This window comes from Lepidothrix coronata, unplaced genomic scaffold (genome assembly GCF_001604755.1).
Source record: "Lepidothrix coronata isolate B3197 unplaced genomic scaffold, Lepidothrix_coronata-1.0 Scaffold128, whole genome shotgun sequence".
Taxonomy (NCBI): domain Eukaryota; kingdom Metazoa; phylum Chordata; class Aves; order Passeriformes; family Pipridae; genus Lepidothrix; species Lepidothrix coronata.
In genome coordinates this window covers 74898-94460 of record NW_016690308.1, presented here as the reverse complement: position 1 = coordinate 94460, position 19563 = coordinate 74898, and the positions used below count along the sequence as shown (strand labels likewise).

The following is a 19563-nucleotide window of genomic DNA, read 5'->3' as shown; positions in this document are numbered from 1 at the left end:
TAAAGATCCTTTCTGATGCCTGTTCTCAGGTTAATATGCAGCCACTTAGAGCTGTAAGTCCTGTTGCATCCCAGTTCACAGCTGAAACTGTGCAACAAAACCCAGATCTTTGGTGAATTACACTGCAAAGCAAAACTCAACTGGATGTGTTGCAGCTGTGATTCTCCTGAGAAAATGTTTTTAAAAAAATTAAGAAAAGAGACCTCCCTGCCACAGGGTACCCCCCTGCTAAATCCCATACTTGTGGTCCAAAAGCTGGTGGTAGAGCTCCTCAACAGGGACAAAACAAAACAAAACAAAACACCATCCTGAACAACTTGAACTGAAATTTTTCGGGAAGATCTGCAACAAAACCATCAGTCATCAAAATTACTGTCATTGATTAACAACCCCCCAAAAAAAAAATTCACATGGAAAGGTAAGTTAAAGGAATAAAAAAAATTGTGAGGTGAGATATTAGAAATTTGGGAATTGCCACAACTAATTTTAATTGCATAATCTTATTAATTGCTGGATTCTGCATGCCTGTGTGTTTGCTAGTGACATAGCAGAAATCACAGGAGGAAAAACTAGTGTCCCAGTCCTGCAGGTCAGATGCTAAACAAAATTCTTACACCCGCTCTCACTCCAACCCCCTTCACAGTCTGTCCTACAAAATGAGCTTTTACAATGGGCAAAGGATATGTTCCAGTACATAAAGGCTGTGTGATAATGCATTTTTTTCTAAAAAGGAGCCAGATTAACAATGAAATTCCTCACCACATACCTACAGTTCTCTGTTAACCTTTAAGCAATATTTTTTTTTTCTTTCATGGCAGCACTACTTCAGGATTGAAATAAACGTTTTGAAGAACCACTTACCCTCCAAGACACTGGTAATTATGCTGACTACACTTGCTGCCCTCTGTCTCTGAAGAGCCTCATTAAAGTACTCCACTGACAGATGAGGAGGTAAATGCATCATGCTGCTCTCATCATGCACAGCTGGCTGCTCAAAGAAGTAAACATGATTAGGGAGATACCACAGGAATGAAATGAAGTAGGATGTGATGATGGGTAACTACGAGAGTTAATAGGAACAATGACACGCAGCCAAACAAATGTACCTTTTTACAAGATGTAATAGATGTTGAGAATGAAGGTCCTACTCTTCAGTAATAGAGGTGTAGTAAATGGATCCTGCAAGCGTGTAATGGCAACAGGGCAAGCACAGACCTTGGGAATAAGTGTAGGAGGGGAAATAGGCCTAGGAAATATTCAAGAGACTAATGGAATAGGGGAGAGATGAGGGATAAATGTTAGAAAAGCAACTCTGCCCACTTGGGGAACTTGCAGAAAAAGCTGCTGTGTGATGCTAAATGTGCTACGGAGAAAAAAGAAAAATCAAAGGTATTGCTCAAAGTGACACCCCTGGACAGAGTTTGGGTCAAAAAGACTCTTTGGTGACTTGTAATTTCAGCACTAGGAACCTTTAAAAATACAATTTTAATTGTATTTAATTGTGTTAATACAATTAATGAATAGCAGAAATATAAATTTTATAACAGGAATGTCAAAGTCTGGTTTTCAGGAGCTCATCAGACTATTTAAAACCAGTTTCTACTGACAACCTATAAACTCCTCACATCAACATACTTCAGTTCACATCACTGTTTGACATTGCAATAAAACTCCTAAGACAAGAAACCCCTGCCACTGATCAATAAACAATAACATGGAGGATATATTTAAAATAATATGTTTTTCCTTACCAGATCTCCCTTTCCTGAGTCTTCCATTACCGGCGGAAGCACTAGTCCTTCAGAAGACACTGGATCTTGACTGTGAACCCTGCTGCTTCCTCCTCCCAGCCCCAAAACCACACCATGGTAGTCATCCGTGCTAGCCCACTTGCTCTGCACACAGTTCGGGGTAGGGGGGTGAGAGCTGTGGCTCATTTGGCTTTGCCAGCTGGAGCGTCTTCCAATCTGTGTGCCCGACAGGGAATGGCACCGGATTTTGTGTCCCCCAGCACCGTGGGTTTCCTCAGCACCAAAATCCGTCCTGGAATCAGCTTCTGCAGCGGGTATTTGGAAATTGAACACGCTCCCATGGCTAAGTCTGCGTCTCCCCTGGCTTGCATTGGGACCATACACCAGGCCAAGGAGAGACTAAAAGCCCAGGAAAAGCAATATAGAGAGAACACCATAATATCATACAGAAAATTTGGGGAAGCAGTAAATGTTTAGAGTTTCATAACATTAACTATCAATCACTGCAAGTCCAAAACTCTTATTTGATTTAGATTTTCTGGAAAGGATTATATTTATATTTTAAAAGGCAGATAATAAAATCCTATCAGCTATAGCAGCTATTTTTGTGGTAATCTTTATATTTATATTTTAAGCAAGACATTTTAATAGACAATGAGGGTATAAAAGCTAACTTCTAGTAATCATTCACTTTTTTTTGTTTCTCAGTGTTATAGAAAATGTGTTTTAACTATTACAGTTCTTCTTGCATCCTTCACTTATAAAATTTCCTTTCCAAATTAATTTTTGCATCTAATTCTGCTTTATCCCAAACAATTTTTTATTTTAGAGACCTAAGAGTGATCTGTGCTTGTAATGATATTTGGTTTATGCTTTCAAGCAATTAATTTTAGTATTAAAATTGGAAAAGCTGTAAGAATCTCAGACTCAGACAATAGATTACCAACTTTCGTTGATTGTCTGTGGACTGTGACTTGGGGAATTCTTCTTCTCCTTCATTATCTTCTATCCCCAAGGACTTATTTCTCTTTTTCCTGTTGTTTCTTTCTTTGATTTCTTTGGTAGACAGAGAAGGGTCTTCAAAGGAGCTAAGTGACAGGATATCAATTCCTTTAATACCCAATGACTGAAATTAAAACAAAACCATGGATGATATTTTTGCTGGGTTCTTTGAATAAAAGCAGAAAGAAAACACTTCTGTGCTCAATATTATTATTTCCTGTTAACAATTTGTGTTTCACAAAGCTCATTAAAAATCTTCCAATATATGATAAGACTAAAAGAAAGAGCAGATAATTCCCCCAACATATGGAGCACTGAACAATTTGCTGTTTGCAGTATGTTACATGATCACATGTACTGGGCCTGCCAGAGGCAAAGTAATCACATTATAGCTCCTACTCCACCATATGGCAGATTTGCTTACAATAAAAATACTCAGTTTGAAAATAATGTTGTGTAATATACCCTTTCCACAAAAGAAATGCTCAAACAGTATTAAAATTCCATCTTTTCACTGGGGATCCTTCAGACTGTATTCACCCCGTGGCTGACGTTCCTTCCCATCCTGAATTTAGGACAATGTTTTCAAAACACAGGACTATCTTGTTCCAGAAGCTTCTAAGCAGTTTAAGTTACTAAGAGACTTTTCATTCAACTACAATAGGTTTTGGCTTAGATGTTAATGCAGTTGATTGGCAGAATTACTGTATAATTCTTTGCTCAGCCACCCACAATGGTGAAATAGAAGAAAAAAAAAATTTAAAACCAACTGCATTTTCTTTTGGAAGCTGCTGGTTGATGGAATTTTACATTTTCCAGATTTTAAAACACCCTTTTTTCAAAAGTAGCATCAGGCTTTAATGCTCTTTGTCTACAACAAAAGTCATTGTTTCACAGGAAAAATACACAGCTGAACAAGGAATTGTTCTGTAACTCTAGGATTCACTACTTTCAAAAGTTATCACTTGCTCCTGTTTTCATGAAGGATTACTATATAGAGCTGTACACAGAGAGCACTTTTTCTTATGTCTGGAGGGGGCTCTGAGCATCCTGGTCTAGTGGAAAGTTCCGTGTCCAAGGCAGGGGTTTGAAACAAGATGATCTTTAAGGTCCCTTCCAGCCCAAACCACTCTGTGAGTCCATGTTCCTATGTGACCAACAACAGAACACAGAGACTAATGCTCGCGAGAGAATAATTTATATACCTCTTGCTCCTTCTGTAATAATTCCATGGCTTCCCGAAATTTCCTTTCCTTTGCCTCTGTTTCAGCAATGGTGGCCTTGTTCTGGTCTTCATATGCCATTGTTACTACAGCCAGAATCAAGTTGACTAGATAAAATGAGCCCAGAAAGATGACCATCATGAAGAAGACTATATACACCTTCCCAGAAGCTCTGAGGGTCTGTAAGCAACACACCCCAGGGATAAACATTACCATAAAAAGTACCAAATAGGCTTTCAGTGTGTCTCTGAAATTCTTTAGAAGCACTGAGCTTCCTAGACATGTGCTTTAGGCAGCTTAACTGGAATTAGACCTTCCTTGACCCTCCTTCCCCGGCCCTCCTTCCCCCTCTTTCTCCCTTTTCCTATACCCTCACCTACACGCCATGATGACAATCAACGAGGCATTTTTATATTTCTGAAGGACAGTACAAGACCCTTTTAGTATTTTTTTTAAGTCCCTAAGCCAGCAGGGTGATAGAGCTGAGAAACACTTCAGCATCCCTTTTCTGGGAGTCACAGCTTGTGGGAAGGCAGAGCAGAAGATGTGGGCTCGATGACTTGCAGATACTGCTTTTATTTGAGGCTTCTTGTCCTCTCTACACATCTTCTGCTTCAACTATTGAAGATCAGTCCTGAACTATGCACAAAGCTGGTACCTGTTGGTACAGACGCTCCCAGTAGTCCTGGGTCATCAGGCGGAATAAGGAAAGAAAAGCCCAACCAAATGTATCAAAGCTGGTGAAACCATAATCAGGATTTGGACCAATTTTACAGCATTTGTAGCCTGGAGGACAGGCCCTAGAAGTAATAATAAAAAATTGAGCTCTTTTAGCCGTGCAGATTTCAAGGAAAACTTCAGTTTATGTATGAATTCTGATTATGATTCAGTTCTGCATTTTCATTAGATTGCAAACTAATTTTCTTCTCCAGGTAGTATTGGCTGGAAGGTGGGATGGAAAAAGCAGCACCCACAACACAGCAACAAACAACGAAGACAGACTGGAGTTAGGTCAGCATCCCAGGACAGATCCCTCATAACCACTCCTCATCCCCTGCCCCTCACTGCAAAGTAGTCACATCTCCCTCCTTGCCCAAAACTGCCCTCCAAAATTCATCTTTTGTTTAACACTCATGAGCCTTCACAGAGAAGAGAGTGCCTGTCCTGAGCCATACCCCAGATCTTTCACATTTTCAGTTCTCGCATACATACATTGAGAAGGGAAAGACAACACTCCTGGAAAGTCTAAACAGAATTTAGACCTGAATAAGCCAACTGCAGGTTCATACTTCCTTTCCTACAAGTATTACATTACCTGACTGTTTACTATACTTTGTTTTCTGTGTTCCTGTTTCTGCATTCAGGGAAAGCTTGGAATTTCTGCTTTGGTCTCACATGACTGAGCAAACATAGAAGTACTGAGGTAGATAAAACTTCCAAAGAATAAATATTCTTAAGTGCACTTACCCAGCACCAGAACCACACAGCAAAATATCTAATGTGCCATTTTTCTTAGCAAAATCATCTATAAGAAAAAAAGGAAAAAAATTTAAATGCAAAGCACTTTCTAGGCTGAATTCTCCATCATTGAATACGTGGTGATGAGTAACCAGTGACCTGTAAATGTGTGTGCACACACATAGAGGTTTCCCATGCTCACATTAACTGCACCAGATTGCAGGATGTCCTGGCCTTGTTTATAAACATTCATATGGTTATGTACAAATTTCAGACTGAATGCAGTCCTTAAATAGAGAATTTGAAAACACGTTATCACTTTGGCTTAAAGGAAGTGGAGAATTGGAGGCATAGGCTCAAACACAGTCATAGAATCTTAGAGTGGTTTGGGTTGGAAGGGACTATAAAGCTTATCTTGTTCCAACCTCCCTGCCATGGTCAGGGAGACCTTCTACCAGACCAGGTTGCTCCAAGCCCCATCCAACTTGGCCTTGAACATTTCCAGGGATGGGGCCTCCACAGTTCTCTGGGCAACGTGTTCCAGTGCCTCACCACTCTTCCTAACACCTAATTTAAATGTTAAACCAATCCATGGTTTGGTAGCCATTGACACAAACTCTGGCACAGTTCTGGCCCACAGTATTTAGTCTTCTCCAGTACAAACATCACTTGGAGTAGCACAGACCACTTCTGTTCCCAATGAGCAATAAAAAACAAAGCCCTGTTTTGAGGAGAAACAAAAAAGTATTTGGCTGTGTGGATATCCACCACTGCTGAGCCAAACAGCATCTCCTAACCCTGCTTCACTGAGAAATTAAGATTTCTCCATTAGGATGCTGGAACTGTGCCATTTGAACTCTTACCCTGTTTCTCTTAACATTAGTTACTCTGGTGCCTGAGCTATCCGCAGACTCAAAGTAAAAGCTTTAGTGCTAATAGCTAATTATCTCCATTAAGATGTGGGTTTCTTATCCCAGATATAAGGGAGCTCTCATGTATTCCTGGTGCTTCTCAAACCTCAGCTGTGCTCATCAGGTAGGTCAGTATGATTCAGAGCCAACAGGAACCATCAGCTGAACTCTACTATGTAAATACTCTACAAAGGAATGAGTCACTATCTAGGATACTTTCCACCCAAATTTTGCTCAGCTATGCTCCTGCCAACTGATAGAAAGTTTTTTTAAGAAGTCAGTGATTGAACTTCAGGGAATCATAACAGCATGTAGTTCTCCATGTGGAGATGGGAACTTCCCTCAAAATTAGGACTAAAGCAGCCCATAAATATATATATATATAAAATTTTATAGAAAACTGGGTTTATAGTGCTGTACATCCTAAATCCTGCAGGAAAGTCATCTACCTTGCATTAAACCTGTGTGGGCCCTCCTATTCCTTTTGTTTCATATTCCTTTCGGCATAGAATTTGAGCAAGACAGAACTTGTGAAGCAACATGGATTTTTAATTTCTCGAGCTCAACTTTATCCAGGCCATTGCCTCTATACAGCTGCAATAATCTGCATTAAATAAATAATAAAATGTAGATACTTTTGCTCTCTGTTTCTTCAGCATGGAAAATCAGCATTTTTAGCCAAACTGTCACATCCATGGTCTCTTGTGTGGTGTTCTAGTCACTGCCTGGTTTCTTTTCAAGTTTGCTTTCAATTAGGATTTTTACAAAATTCTGTACATGTAAATAACTTTCTTCTTATGTATGGTTTTTTGGTAGGTACAAGAAAAAAGTTTTTCCTCAAAAGTCTTGTCTACAAACACTTTCTTCCCCTGGACTATGAAGTTATTGAAGAAACCCTGTCTGAACAAAACTCCCACACAAAGTGTGTACAAACAGCAATCCTGGGTGGCTTCTCATGTATTTCAACAGTTCCCCTGGGAGAATTCTCATCTTCCTGTGTAACTGCTGCTATGTCTGAACTCGCTTGGGGAGATTTTCTTCAGTGATGAAGCTTTCTTCATATTTCTGGCACAGACATTCATCATTTTGAGTCTATTTTTTTCACATATATTGAGGCTTCTCCTTTAGCACAAGGCTCCTCCTTTCTGAATTGCCTCTTACAGTTGTTCCTCTTGAGAATGCTTTGATGTATTTTCAGATCTCTGCGGTTCCATCACCAGCCTCAGTCAAGGTGTAACCATGAATGATGTATATGGTATATATCTTGTATAAGACACAAAATAAGATACATATGATGTCAAGAAGAAAGTAATTTGACTTTTTAACAAATTCCTCTGTTTCAGGCTGAAGAGTTATTCTCACTGGGCAGGAAAATGAAGACGGACTCTTCAGCATGTAGTAAAAGGTGAACTTTAGGGAATTACAACAGAGAATGAGCTAATGAGTGTTTCAGTTATTGTTATATATTCAGGGAAACAGAGCTGGATGTTACTGGAAAATTTGGGAGTGCTTTTTCCTATAATGAAGGGAAGGAGAGCATTCCTGGATGCCTGCAAGCTGCTCTGGCAATAAAAAGCCATTACCAGATAGTTACCCATCAAAATATCAACCAAAACACCAACATAATTCTCAGCAGTGGTTATGCATGCATGCATAGGTGTCTATATCATCATCTAAAAAAGAACCAAGCAGAAAAATTACCTGAATCATTAACAAACATTTCATAGGTTTCCCATGTTTTGTTACCACACTCTGTAGTGTTCTTGATACACTTTTGTCTGAGATTTCCCTTGAAAAGCTGGAGGCCAATAAGGGCAAAGACACTCAGGCAGAAAACAGTCAGGATCATCACATTAGCAAGTTTCTTAACAGACTGGATAAGTGCCCCTACAATGATCTTGAGTCCTAAAAAGGCAATATAAAAGGGAAAAACGGGATGAAAAACTCAGATTCAGATATCATACTTGATTACAGTTAAAACAATGTATAAAAACCAAAGTACAAAAATTACAGGATAATATGTGGTAAACATATTTACAATAGAAGTATAGTTTGGATGAGAGTGACTAATAAGAGAAAAATATTTTTTCCTCATTTCATTGACGCTAAAAATTTTCGGAAGTCTGCTTAATCCCTATGAAATATTCGTGCAAGGATGAGGAAACAGAGATAGTCTAGTTTTCCTTATCCATAAAAAGTGAAATGCGTAATTCAATCGCAACACCGGTAGTTTGTGAAGATACTGTAAACTATAATGATTATGACAGAAAGAAAAGACAGAGACAACTCACTCTTAATTTGTATTTCACTATGAGAAAGAGTCCACTGGCTTTATAACTAAGGGAAGTCTGAAAAGGAAGCTGTTTTCCCTGGGATAGAATCACAGAATCATTAAGGTTGGAAAAGACCTCTAAGATTGAGTTCAACTATTAACTTAGCACTGCCATGTTCACCATTAAACCCCGTCCCCAAATGCCACATCCACATGTTTTTTGAACACTTTCAGGGATGATGATTACACCACTTTCCTGAGAAGCCCGTTCCAATGTCTGACTACCTTTTCAGATAATAAATTCTTCCTAATATCCAATCTAAACCTCCCCTGCCACAGACTGATGATGTGAGATGATTAACAGTAAAGTCCCTTCAATCTCCAAAGTTATTTCTGTTGAGACATAACACACAGATCAGCTGAGACAACATTCTGTAAAACTGACATGATAAAGTGTTAACGGTATCTTTAAAAGCATAATGAAAATAAACTACATGCAAGATCATTTCTAACACCTGATTTGTCCTGACTGGGACAGATGAACTGAGACACACTTTGTGTCCACAAATTCAGCTTTCATGTCTGAAATCCATGAAAGATATAGAGGGAAAAAAAAAAAAGGGGGGAAAGCCAACATTTTGAATGAAACAAAGAATGAATTGTAACTAGCAGAAAGTAAGATTTCTTACCTGGGACTACTGAAATGGTTTTTAAAGCTCTCAGAACCCTGAAAGTCCGAAGGACTGACACACTTCCCCAGGTACTAAAGGCTCCCACATACCTGTAAAGTCCGGATGTGATATGTCAAGTGGTTGAACAGGGTAAACGGGGCAACTATGTTACAGTGGTCATTCTTGGATGTCAATCCTTCCAAGTTTCTTTTAAGTTCAAAAAAACCTACATATCCAGGATTTGTCTGAAGATTTATACAATAGAAACCCATTTCTTGATTTTTAGTTTTCATCCGAGGTGGCTCTTGGCTTGTGCACAGCAGCTTTTTTGCCAGCATCTTAAATCACCCTTCATTTAATATATAAACAAAGATTACTCTCAAAAATATTAATTTCAGGCTTAAACACTGGCTGAACTGGTTTCACCTCCCTTCTGTAGTTGCATTTTACCATTATAAAGACTTGCTAATCACCAGAAAATGAAGCTCAAACTATGATTTTTGGAGATAGAGCTCAAATTTAACCCACTGCCCTGATGTCTATACCCATCATTCTAATTGCAAAGTTATACTTTCATTCATAGGAACAGTACGTCTGTATTTATGCCTAGCTATCACATTTCAGTGGTCTAAACACATCCTTTCATATCCACTGACCAGTTGGCTTATCTTGCTCTCCACAGGTCTATTCCCTTCTTGAAAGACTAAAATTTCATTGTAAAATAGTGAGTGATAAACAAGGGGGAAAGTCAATGTTCTAGACATTTTCGGGTGCAATTCAGAGCCGTGTGTTGGTTTTTGTACCACAGACAAAGCCTTTTGCACCCCAGCAGTGAGAACTTCAAACACAGAGAGCCAAGGCACATAATCCATATTTTATGTGTTCCCACTTACGCCATAACGATAACGCTGAAGTCCAACCAGTTCCAGGGATCTCGAAGGAAAGTGAATTCATTTAGACAGAATCCTCTTGCCAATATTTTTATCAATGATTCAAAAGTGTAAATGCCAGTGAAAGTAAATCTAGGGAAGGGAGAAAGGAAAAGAGCAATATTAGCACTTAGCACGGAAGAGACACAGTCAGAATATTTAACGCCTAGGCCAGCAAACCGAGCCAATGCTGGAGAGAAGTAACTCAAACTGCTGTTGATTTCAGTGTATTCCATCAGTATCTGGCTCATATGGAGTTGGAGACACTAGCTGACTGCAACCTGGACATGATTTGACCTCCAAGCTTTTTGGCACTCAACAATTTTTTTCCAAACTCTTTCACGTGAGTCTCCGTAATTTCAGAACCACAAAATTCCCAGCTACTAGCTAAAATAAAGATCAAAAATTTGTATCTTCCTCTGGTTTCAAGCGGCCAAGTGAATGTGTGATATGTGGTGCGTTATTTACTTCAGGCATGCAGCATCCCCTTCTGTGCAGAATATTAGAAACACTTAGAGGAATACAGGAGTAGAGGATTTTCAATTTAAGATGGCAATTATTCTTATTAATGGAAAATTATCAGTAAAAGCTCTTCTGGACTTAACTGAGTGCACTTACAATTTCAAGAAGGCAGTGATCTCCCTACAGGATTCAAAAGGCATTCATTTGCTAGTCAGCAAATGCACTAAGAAATTATATGGATGTAGTGCTTCCCTTTTCATTTGGAAAGTATTCAGAAATTATTCTTGAAATGCTTTTGAATGGTAGTTGATGCCAACAGCAGATTCAACTCTGACGTAATCTTTAATTCTCTCATAGGTAAAGAAGTATCTCAGTATCTTCTGGAGATATGTATATCAATACCATGCAAAGCCTTGTTCCTGCTTGCATGAGGATTTGCCATTCCCAGCCATTTCAGTGTCATGTAACATGAGATAGTAAAAAATAATTTTAGACCTCTTTTTAAAACTAAGTCTTTGGGAATCTTTTTCTTTGTGTTAGGTGTTAGAATTACCAGTGTTCATATTTTAGAAGTTTTTTGACGAAGTGAAAAAGTGAGATCTGAAATATTCTTTTTTCAAAAATTAAAACTGAGGGATAGTACATTTTAGGAAGGACTACAGAGGCACATATTTTTTGTGATTTAACACTGCAAGTGTTGGCAACACTCAAGATAAGAACTTTACTTTCTAACAGAGTCCTGCAAGCCAAGAGCTTCTGACAGAACATTTTATTAGAGCAAAACTCAGCATTTCAACATTATTAGAAAGAATTTTGAAAATCAGCAGCTTTCCATGTGCTTCATCAGCATCAGTAACAGTGGGAAATGCATCTTGATAGAGACAAAATAATTACTGAGTAACTTCAGAAAGTGGCATAACAAACTGGAGCAGTAGAACAGACATGAAGCCAGTTCAACAGTGGAACTTAATCTGCACTTATTCTCTCCTATAACACCAAAATTATTGTAGATATTGAGTTTAAAGACAAAAATACTCACTCACATAAAATAAAATAAAAATACATACATATAAATCCTAACACAAGGAACTTTCCTTTTAATTCTCCCACAAGCTACCTTGAGTGGAGGAGGCAAGACAAGTCTCAATAATTCAATCTAATTATAGAATTAAGAAATGTACATATACATACCCACAGATACTTACTCAACATACTTGAGTAATTTCGATGGAGATGTAGTCTTTGAGGACTCAGTCAGAGCCATGAACACACAGTTAGTTAGAATGGTGCACATGATAAACAAAGTGAATAATGTAAGTCACAGGAGTGAAGGCAAAGAATAAGACATTGGTTCAGAAATGTAACTAGATAGTCTATCAGTCTTAGATGTAGTATCTGGGTTTTTCCTTAAAGCACATGTAAGAACAGCATAGAGGGGTATTTGTTAATTTTGAGTTACTACTGCTGTTATTCATGGACTTCTGTATGCTGCCCTAAGCATTGCAAACCTGGTAAAAGGATCCTCAACCACTCCAAGAGTGGGAGGAAGGATGCAATTTTAATCTCATTTTATAGCATAGAAGTTAAAAACTTGCCCAAGGTCACATAGGTGGAGCCCAAACCTAACTCTAAACCAGCAAAGCTGTTTTCCTCTGAAGGGACAGCATGAAGTCTGCCAGGATATTCACAGGTGCCTCAGATGACTCTGGATGAACATGTTTAGCCAACTGTTGGGGCTGCCCAGCTGCTCTCTGGGACCTGCTGGCCCAGAGAATGGGAACTTGGGCAGCTTCCTCATGTGTAGACACCTAAGCTCAAGCACCTCCCTCTGGAGCTGGACCTCATGCCTTGTGTCCTTTTGGAAATCCGGGAGGTAGAAGTGCAAGGGAAAGATATCTGGCTTTTCCATTATCCATCCTCTCCATCCCCCCCCCCCCAAAAAAAAATAAAATTCCTGACTTCAGCACTAGACATGGTTAAACTGTCCCAAGGATCTGGACCCACTGGTGTTGAAATGCCATCATCCTACTTCTGGGCAGGAAAAGCCTCAGAGGCAAGGGAAAGATATCTGGCTTTTCCATTATCCATCCTCTCCATTCCCCCCCCCCCAAAAAAAAATAAAATTCCTGACTTCAGCACTAGACATGGTTAAACTGTCCCAAGGATCTGGACCCACTGGTGTTGAAATGCCATCATCCTACTTCTGGGCAGGAAAAGCCTCAGAGGCATCACTCTTCCAAGGATGTCTGTACACTGCTGCAACAACAGCTTCAGACCCATTGCAGCTACCTCAGCACCACAGAGCCAGGAGATTGCTGGAAACCTGAAATCCACACAGCTCCAGGAAACAGCATTTTTGCTCAGGTCTCATTCCCCAGTGCCAAACTGGAGCAGTGCATTACTGATTTCCATCCCTTAAATTTGACATCTGAGGTGGCATTTCTATTACTTTTATATCCCAAAGGCATTCCCTGCAACAGCATCCATGGAAATATTTACTTTTACATGCCAAAGGTATACTTTTTGAGTCTTATTTCCCAAAGAAAGTAAGTTTGCATGATTTTTCTTTCTGTGTGTTTTCCTATGCCTGCCTGCCTGTCTCAGCCTTTTCTCTTAGAACTGGCCAATGGCTGATCAGCTTTTGCATATGAGTTGAATTTAATTCCTACATTTTGGTAACCAGTAGATAAGAAAGAGGATAGAGATCTTACTAATCTTCTCGCTGGGAAAGGATCCAGCATGAGATACTTGTTTCTGAGACACCAGGAAATCAATATCAGAGCTCATTCTCAAAACACAAATCTGTAGAAAATCAGGATCATAAGCCCAATATTCACAAAACTATGTGTTTCTAAGTAGCACAAGAGCACCAAACCATTAATAATATCAGAGGTAATTCAAAATTAGAATCAATCTGCTGTGGAGAAAAGGTCAGATTCATTCAATGCTCTAAAATACAAAGGCATAGGATTACGTAGAGTTTTATAATCAAAAAAAAAGGAGTGAAGAAAGCCAATAAAAGGATATGAGTGTACTAAAATTTTAATTGCTGTTCTTCGTATTGGATGGAAGGGACTGAGGATCCACAGGGCACGTGTAGCAGTAAATCTGAAGATTGTTTTCTTTTTGTTTAGCACTATGAAAACCTTTTAAAAAATAAACAAACAATAATTTTTCAGGAAGTTGAACAGAGAACATATTTTTGTGCTATATCCTGTTGTATCAGTCATGAGTAAGAGCATGTTTGGTTAATTGGAAAGACTCTGTACTACTTTGCTATCCTTTCATCAGAAGTTGATGGAAGAGTTAATATCCATTAACTCTCAGGCTGCAAAATATTCCTTAGCGTGAACTTCTTTTTTATACCTTGGGATTTGCAAAGACCTGTGCACAGAACTAATCTTGCTTATGATTATTGTCTTGAAATAGAATGAACCTCTCGTTGTGTCAGGATATACAAAGGTGGAAGGAAGAACTGCAGCCTATTTACCATTGTTGACAGTGATCCTCTGGCTCTTAGACTGTAGAAATCAGTTCAAAGTTTTAACCATTTCTCAAGAAATAAGCAGAATTTCCAATGGATTAGTTCCTATTTCTTTGTTGATTGTTAAAAATTATATTCTCCAATATGTCATGACTAGAATATGGAGTTGGAATAAGTAGTTTTTAAGGATTAATCAGCAATAGTTTGAAAATAATTTTTATATTTAGTTATCATTTATTATACATAACCATTGAGATAGAGTGAAACATATTGTTTCAAACTATGGAATTTAAGAAAATGTAAAAAATTAATATAGTTTCTTGTGGATCTGACTCAAAAGCCACTTTCCTTTCTTTATCCATTTTATTCTTTCTGCTTCCACTCTGATTCAAATGTTAATCAATTTCATATTATTGAATTCTTATAATTCAGAATTAAGCTTTCCCTTTAAAGATTGCAGCATGTCACTCAGCTGTGCCAGCTGCATGCATTATTTAAGCTAGAAAGGAATGATAGTTTTTCTAAAGGGGTGTAAGCAAAACTTTTTGATAAATCATTTGCATAAACTTTTCTTTTACAATAAATTAAATTAAATTAAATTAAATTAAATTAATTTAAATTAATTAGGATTAAAATCCAAGCATGTTGGCTGGCTCTAACCTTATGATCTTTGTAGTAGGGGTCAAGATCTTCCAGTGGTTCCCCGATGAGCTCTGGAGGAGGATTTCCATAGAGAGCTGGTAACTTCTGGAAAGCTTTCAGGTCAAGCTGGGGACGTGGCTTCACCTCAGGTTTCTGCTCTATAGTATTTCTTCGACAATTCTTCTTGGCAGCAATTCTCTTTCTGATGGCAGCCAAGGATTCCTGAGTGAACTTGCGGAAGTTGTTGGTACCAGGTAGTAAGAATTCAGCCATTTTTCATTCCTCTCTTCCTGTCACTAATTCTGTCCAAATAACAGAGACAAGTATAAAGTAAGTAACTCCAAAACAGGTAAGTTATGGAAATTAAATAGTTGGTTGTCCATGCATGGCTAATAACATCAACTTTCTGAGCCATCAGCTCCTAAAAATAATTTTAAAAAAGATATGATCAATATCTTTTTCAGGGAGAAGTCTGTTCATTTTTTTTTTAATTATAAGTAGTGATAGAATGTAAGCAGACTTCTAGAAACTTAAGAGTGTATTTAGAGCACTTCGTTTGAAATACCTATTATCCTAAATGTTCTTGAGCTGTTGTTCGGGGGAAAAAACCAACCAAACAAACACCACCCCCCCCCCCACACACACAGAAAGATATTGGTTTCAACAAATATTTGGAAATGGGATAGTAACCCTCATCAATCTGCCACAACATCAAATATGTGGAAGCTGTTGGCAACAGGAGGACCAAGTATTACATTAACTAGTGCAGATGTAGATACTCAGGTGGAAAGCCCATCCTGGTGGAGTCAGCACAGGAACAAGCAGTGTCCCAGTGTCAGAAGATTTAATATGTGACCCCTTGAGTCAGTACTGACTGACATGGTGGACAGAAATGGTTGATCTGACAAAGTTTATATTTTATGCCAACTTGTCAGAATAAAAAAAAAGTGACATTATACTAGGAAAATACTTTGCATTTTTAATGAGAAATTCTGGTCAGGTTTTGAATAGAATCCATTCAGTAAATGCTACCTGAGTTCATACTCTGCAAGGAGATTTCTCTAAAATATTTTCTTTGATTGTGACCTCTGGGAAGACATTGTTGACTCAGTAAAGAGTCACGGAGCTACTGAGCCTGTGCAGCCCCACCTGCAGAATGTGCAATGATCCCACCCACTCAAGGACTCTCCCTTGGATGGATCACTGCTGAGTCTGCATGGAGAAAGTCACATTAGAGACACACAGCCAGGTCATTCCATCCAGAAGCTGCCACCACCACTTCAAGTGTCCTTCAAAGTTAACTCCATAACTAGCACTCAGAGCTTAATCTTGAAAATTTCAAGCTGTCCTCCTGCCAGCTAACCTGCTCTTCCACCTTTGCTTTCCAGACACTACACACAACATTCCAGGACAGCACAGTGTGAGTCAAGAGGCTTTGTTATACTGGAAGCGGTTTTACCCCCTGTGTGCTGGCTGTATCTCCCCCTGCCATGGAAAGCCTTTCCATTTCTCCCCAGATACAACATGATTTCAGTTGACCTCACATTGCTGAGCTGCAGGAAACCACTGCTGTGAGAACAACAGCTGGAGGCCAGTGACAAACTAACTGCAGTGAAATCGCTTCAGTTTTGCTGCCTACCTGCCTCTCCCATTAGAGCAGCACACAAAATTATGAATATGAATAATAACCCTTGCTCCCAGCACAAATTAGCGTCATTTCTGGAAGAGAAATAAGGCATTCAGGGAAGAATACTCATTATTTTACACTTTTCAACATTCAGGTTAACAACCTGGAATCTGTGCAAAGTATCGGGGCAAAAATAAAATTGTAGCATCCACTCATAAATTTTCAAGTCTTCATCTGGACAAAGTGGTGTTTCTTTTGTTTCAGAGTAATTTAAATGTTGTGGTATCAGTAATGAGAGCTGTGGATGATGCATGAAAAGATGCAATTTCTGTGCAATGCACGGAGGGAATACAATAATTACTTTGCTCTGCTTTGTGCCAAATCATCCAAATATGCTCATCCCTCCACTTCCATAAAAGTTTACCTGATCTCAGAAGTTCACCATTAAAATTCTGCGTTCATTGCAGATTTCTTTGTGAGTTTCTCTCCCTCCCTTCCATGAAACCGTTTTGCAAATCCCAGAAAAGAAACTTTGATTGTCACACCATTCTCCCTCAAGACTACTAGAAGGCAGAGGAAAATTTAGGAAGACTAGAGGTTGTTGGCTAAAGCCAAGGATGGGGAAGTAGAAGGAAGCATGAGGGCACATAGAGCCTGCAGGTCCTTGGCGAGAGCTGGAGAGAAGGCAGGGGAGTCTCTCCTGGTGGTTTTATAAATTGTTCCACAGGTGAACAAACTTTAAGGAAAGGAAATCAAGTCCTGAGCTTGCTGCCTCACACGTCAGCAGCAAAATTTCCATTGAGAGCAGCTGCAAGTGATGGAGCGAAAAGCTAAACTACACTTCTCATTTGTGGGGAATTCTGAACTACTCAGCCTAATGCTGAATAAAATCTAATGATTATCAGAAAGGGAGTAATCCAGAAAAAAAATGTTCTTGATTCATTCACGTGTCTTTAAAAATATCCCCAAAATAATTTCTGTTACTCATAGTCTCAGGGAGGATAGCATACAAAGTACAGGTGAGATGCATTTGTTTTTTTTATGTGACCAGGTCTAGATGGAGCAATTTGACCTAAAGAAGAAAAAAATGTTAATGCAAACCCCTTTTTGCCCTTTATGTCGCAGAAGAAACAAAGTACCATTTTGGCCTTTTCTCAAGAGTTGAAATACCTACTAAATAGTGTGCTATTTAATATCTCTTGAAAATTAAAATTTTCTTATCATTTGACTGCCTGAACACCAGAAAACAATAACGAAATCACTATCATTGAAGAATAATAATATAAATTAAAATCCAAAACCAAATAAAAATTGTTTATACTTTGTTCTTTCAGCTGTAAAATGTATTTTCTATGAATTATTTCTCAAATACAAAAATATGTAGCAGATTTCCAAAGTGAGGCTGCTTTCTTCCAAATGTGTTTTCCTCTTCAGGAATACTCATTGTGAATAGACTGGGAAATAAGATCATTGTCAAAGATGTTTTCTCTCCTTTTCTTGCTGTTACAGTCACCCCAATTCAATCCCCATTAATGAATAAAGTTGTTCTCAATTATTTGCTTTTCTGGATTCATGATCTTTTACAAAAGGAGGTGAAAAATGTTGACTATTATTGTGTTCAGCCTGACCAAGGTAATTAGTATGATCAGAGTGGCCAGGATTACCTCATTATATTTTTTTGGTTTCTTTGGCTTGGAAGATTGCAATTCTTGACTGTTGCAACTGTCCCTTTGATTTAAAAAGGTTTTCGTAACATGTACAGAAATTATCTCCTAAGTAACTGGAATAAAAGTTATTTGAATACTGCATGTGAAAATCCTTATCCTAAAGGAACAGCTGAATTTTTGTTATTATTGTCTTTGGTGAAGGCAATTTCTGCATACTTTTGCATGTTATTCAGAGATAATATCCAGTGCTTGGAGGAGTAAAGTTAGGGGCTCTAGACTGATCCAGATGTTTGTATATCCAGTACTTATTTCAGGAATCAAGAATATCAACATGGACCTTGGAAATCTGCACCAACTGCAGCACCCAAACTTACTATGGAACACTTGGACTGTGTTTCATCTTTCTACATCTGAATTTCCAGAAGACAAGACAAATCTTTGTAGATATGATTAAGGAAAGTTTTAGTTAACAGCAGTTCAAAGCTTCTCTAGAACTGTTCTATTCTTTCCTCAAAAGCATTCCCATATTTTGAGGCAGATGATTTAATCAAACCAAACTGACATTTTCTTAATGATCTTTGAGACATGTATGAATAAATTTTGTATATTAACACATGTAACACAATTTGTATATTAACACTTTTTAAGCACAGAAAAAAGCAAGTTGAAAGGGAGCTCAGGAGATCTCTCATTTAACCTGTCCCTCAAAATGGGTCAATCATGAGGTCAGGGCTTTGTGCAGTCAAATCTCCATTGACAGAGTCAACACAACTTCTTTGAGCAACTGTATTGGCAGGCAATACTTGACTGTCTCAATCCATTTGGACCCCTTGTTTTAGTTTATACCCTTTGCCTCTTGTCTTCCCACTATGCACCACTGTAATAATAAAAAATAAAGAAAATATTACATTCATAGAATCATCAAATGGTTTTTGTTGCAAGAGACTTTAAGATCATCCAGTTCCAACCCCCTGCCGTGGTTAGGGACATCTTTCACTACACCAGGTTGCTCAGAGCCCCAGCTAACCTGGCTTTGAACACTTCCAGGGATGGGGCATCCACAGTTTCTCTGGGCATCCTGTCCCAGGGCCTCACCACCCTCACAGGGAAGGAATTCTTCCTAATATCTAGTCTAAATCTTCCCTCTTTCAGTTTAAAGCCACGGTCCTATCACTCCATTTCCGTGTCAAAAGTCCCTCTCCAGCTGTCTTGTAGCCCCTTTAGGATCCTGGAAGATGCTCTAAGGTCTCCCTGGAGCCATTGCTTCTCCAGGACAAACAACCCCAACCCACTCAGCCTGTCATTAATTGGAAAGGTAAAAGGCAACCCCCAAAATGCATATGTCATACTTTCTTCAGCCCATTTAGTCTACCTGTCTAGCAGCCTACAAGAAACTTCTCCTAGGTCTCATTTACACCATCCAGTGTAGCTCCACTGAGATTGCCTGGAGAGACAGACCCTAAA

General features: G+C 38.7%; 1 protein-coding gene across 1 annotated transcript in view; it reads right to left on the bottom strand.

Annotated features, from left to right (window-relative positions):
- Nucleotides 1-15078, bottom strand: part of LOC108502992 (sodium channel protein type 5 subunit alpha-like) — a 33532-nt gene extending 18454 nt beyond the window's left edge. The window contains exons 1-12 of the mRNA XM_017826504.1: nucleotides 14824-15078; nucleotides 13707-13825; nucleotides 11885-11992; nucleotides 10182-10310; nucleotides 9307-9398; nucleotides 8047-8250; nucleotides 5444-5501; nucleotides 4635-4776; nucleotides 3959-4156; nucleotides 2695-2877; nucleotides 1752-2150; nucleotides 862-988 (exon numbers count right to left, since the gene is read on the bottom strand). Of these exons, the coding sequence (XP_017681993.1) occupies nucleotides 862-988; nucleotides 1752-2150; nucleotides 2695-2877; nucleotides 3959-4156; nucleotides 4635-4776; nucleotides 5444-5501; nucleotides 8047-8250; nucleotides 9307-9398; nucleotides 10182-10310; nucleotides 11885-11992; nucleotides 13707-13825; nucleotides 14824-15078 (2014 nt within the window). The remainder of the gene's footprint in view (nucleotides 1-861; nucleotides 989-1751; nucleotides 2151-2694; nucleotides 2878-3958; nucleotides 4157-4634; nucleotides 4777-5443; nucleotides 5502-8046; nucleotides 8251-9306; nucleotides 9399-10181; nucleotides 10311-11884; nucleotides 11993-13706; nucleotides 13826-14823) is intronic.
- Nucleotides 15079-19563: the final 4485 nt, after the last annotated feature.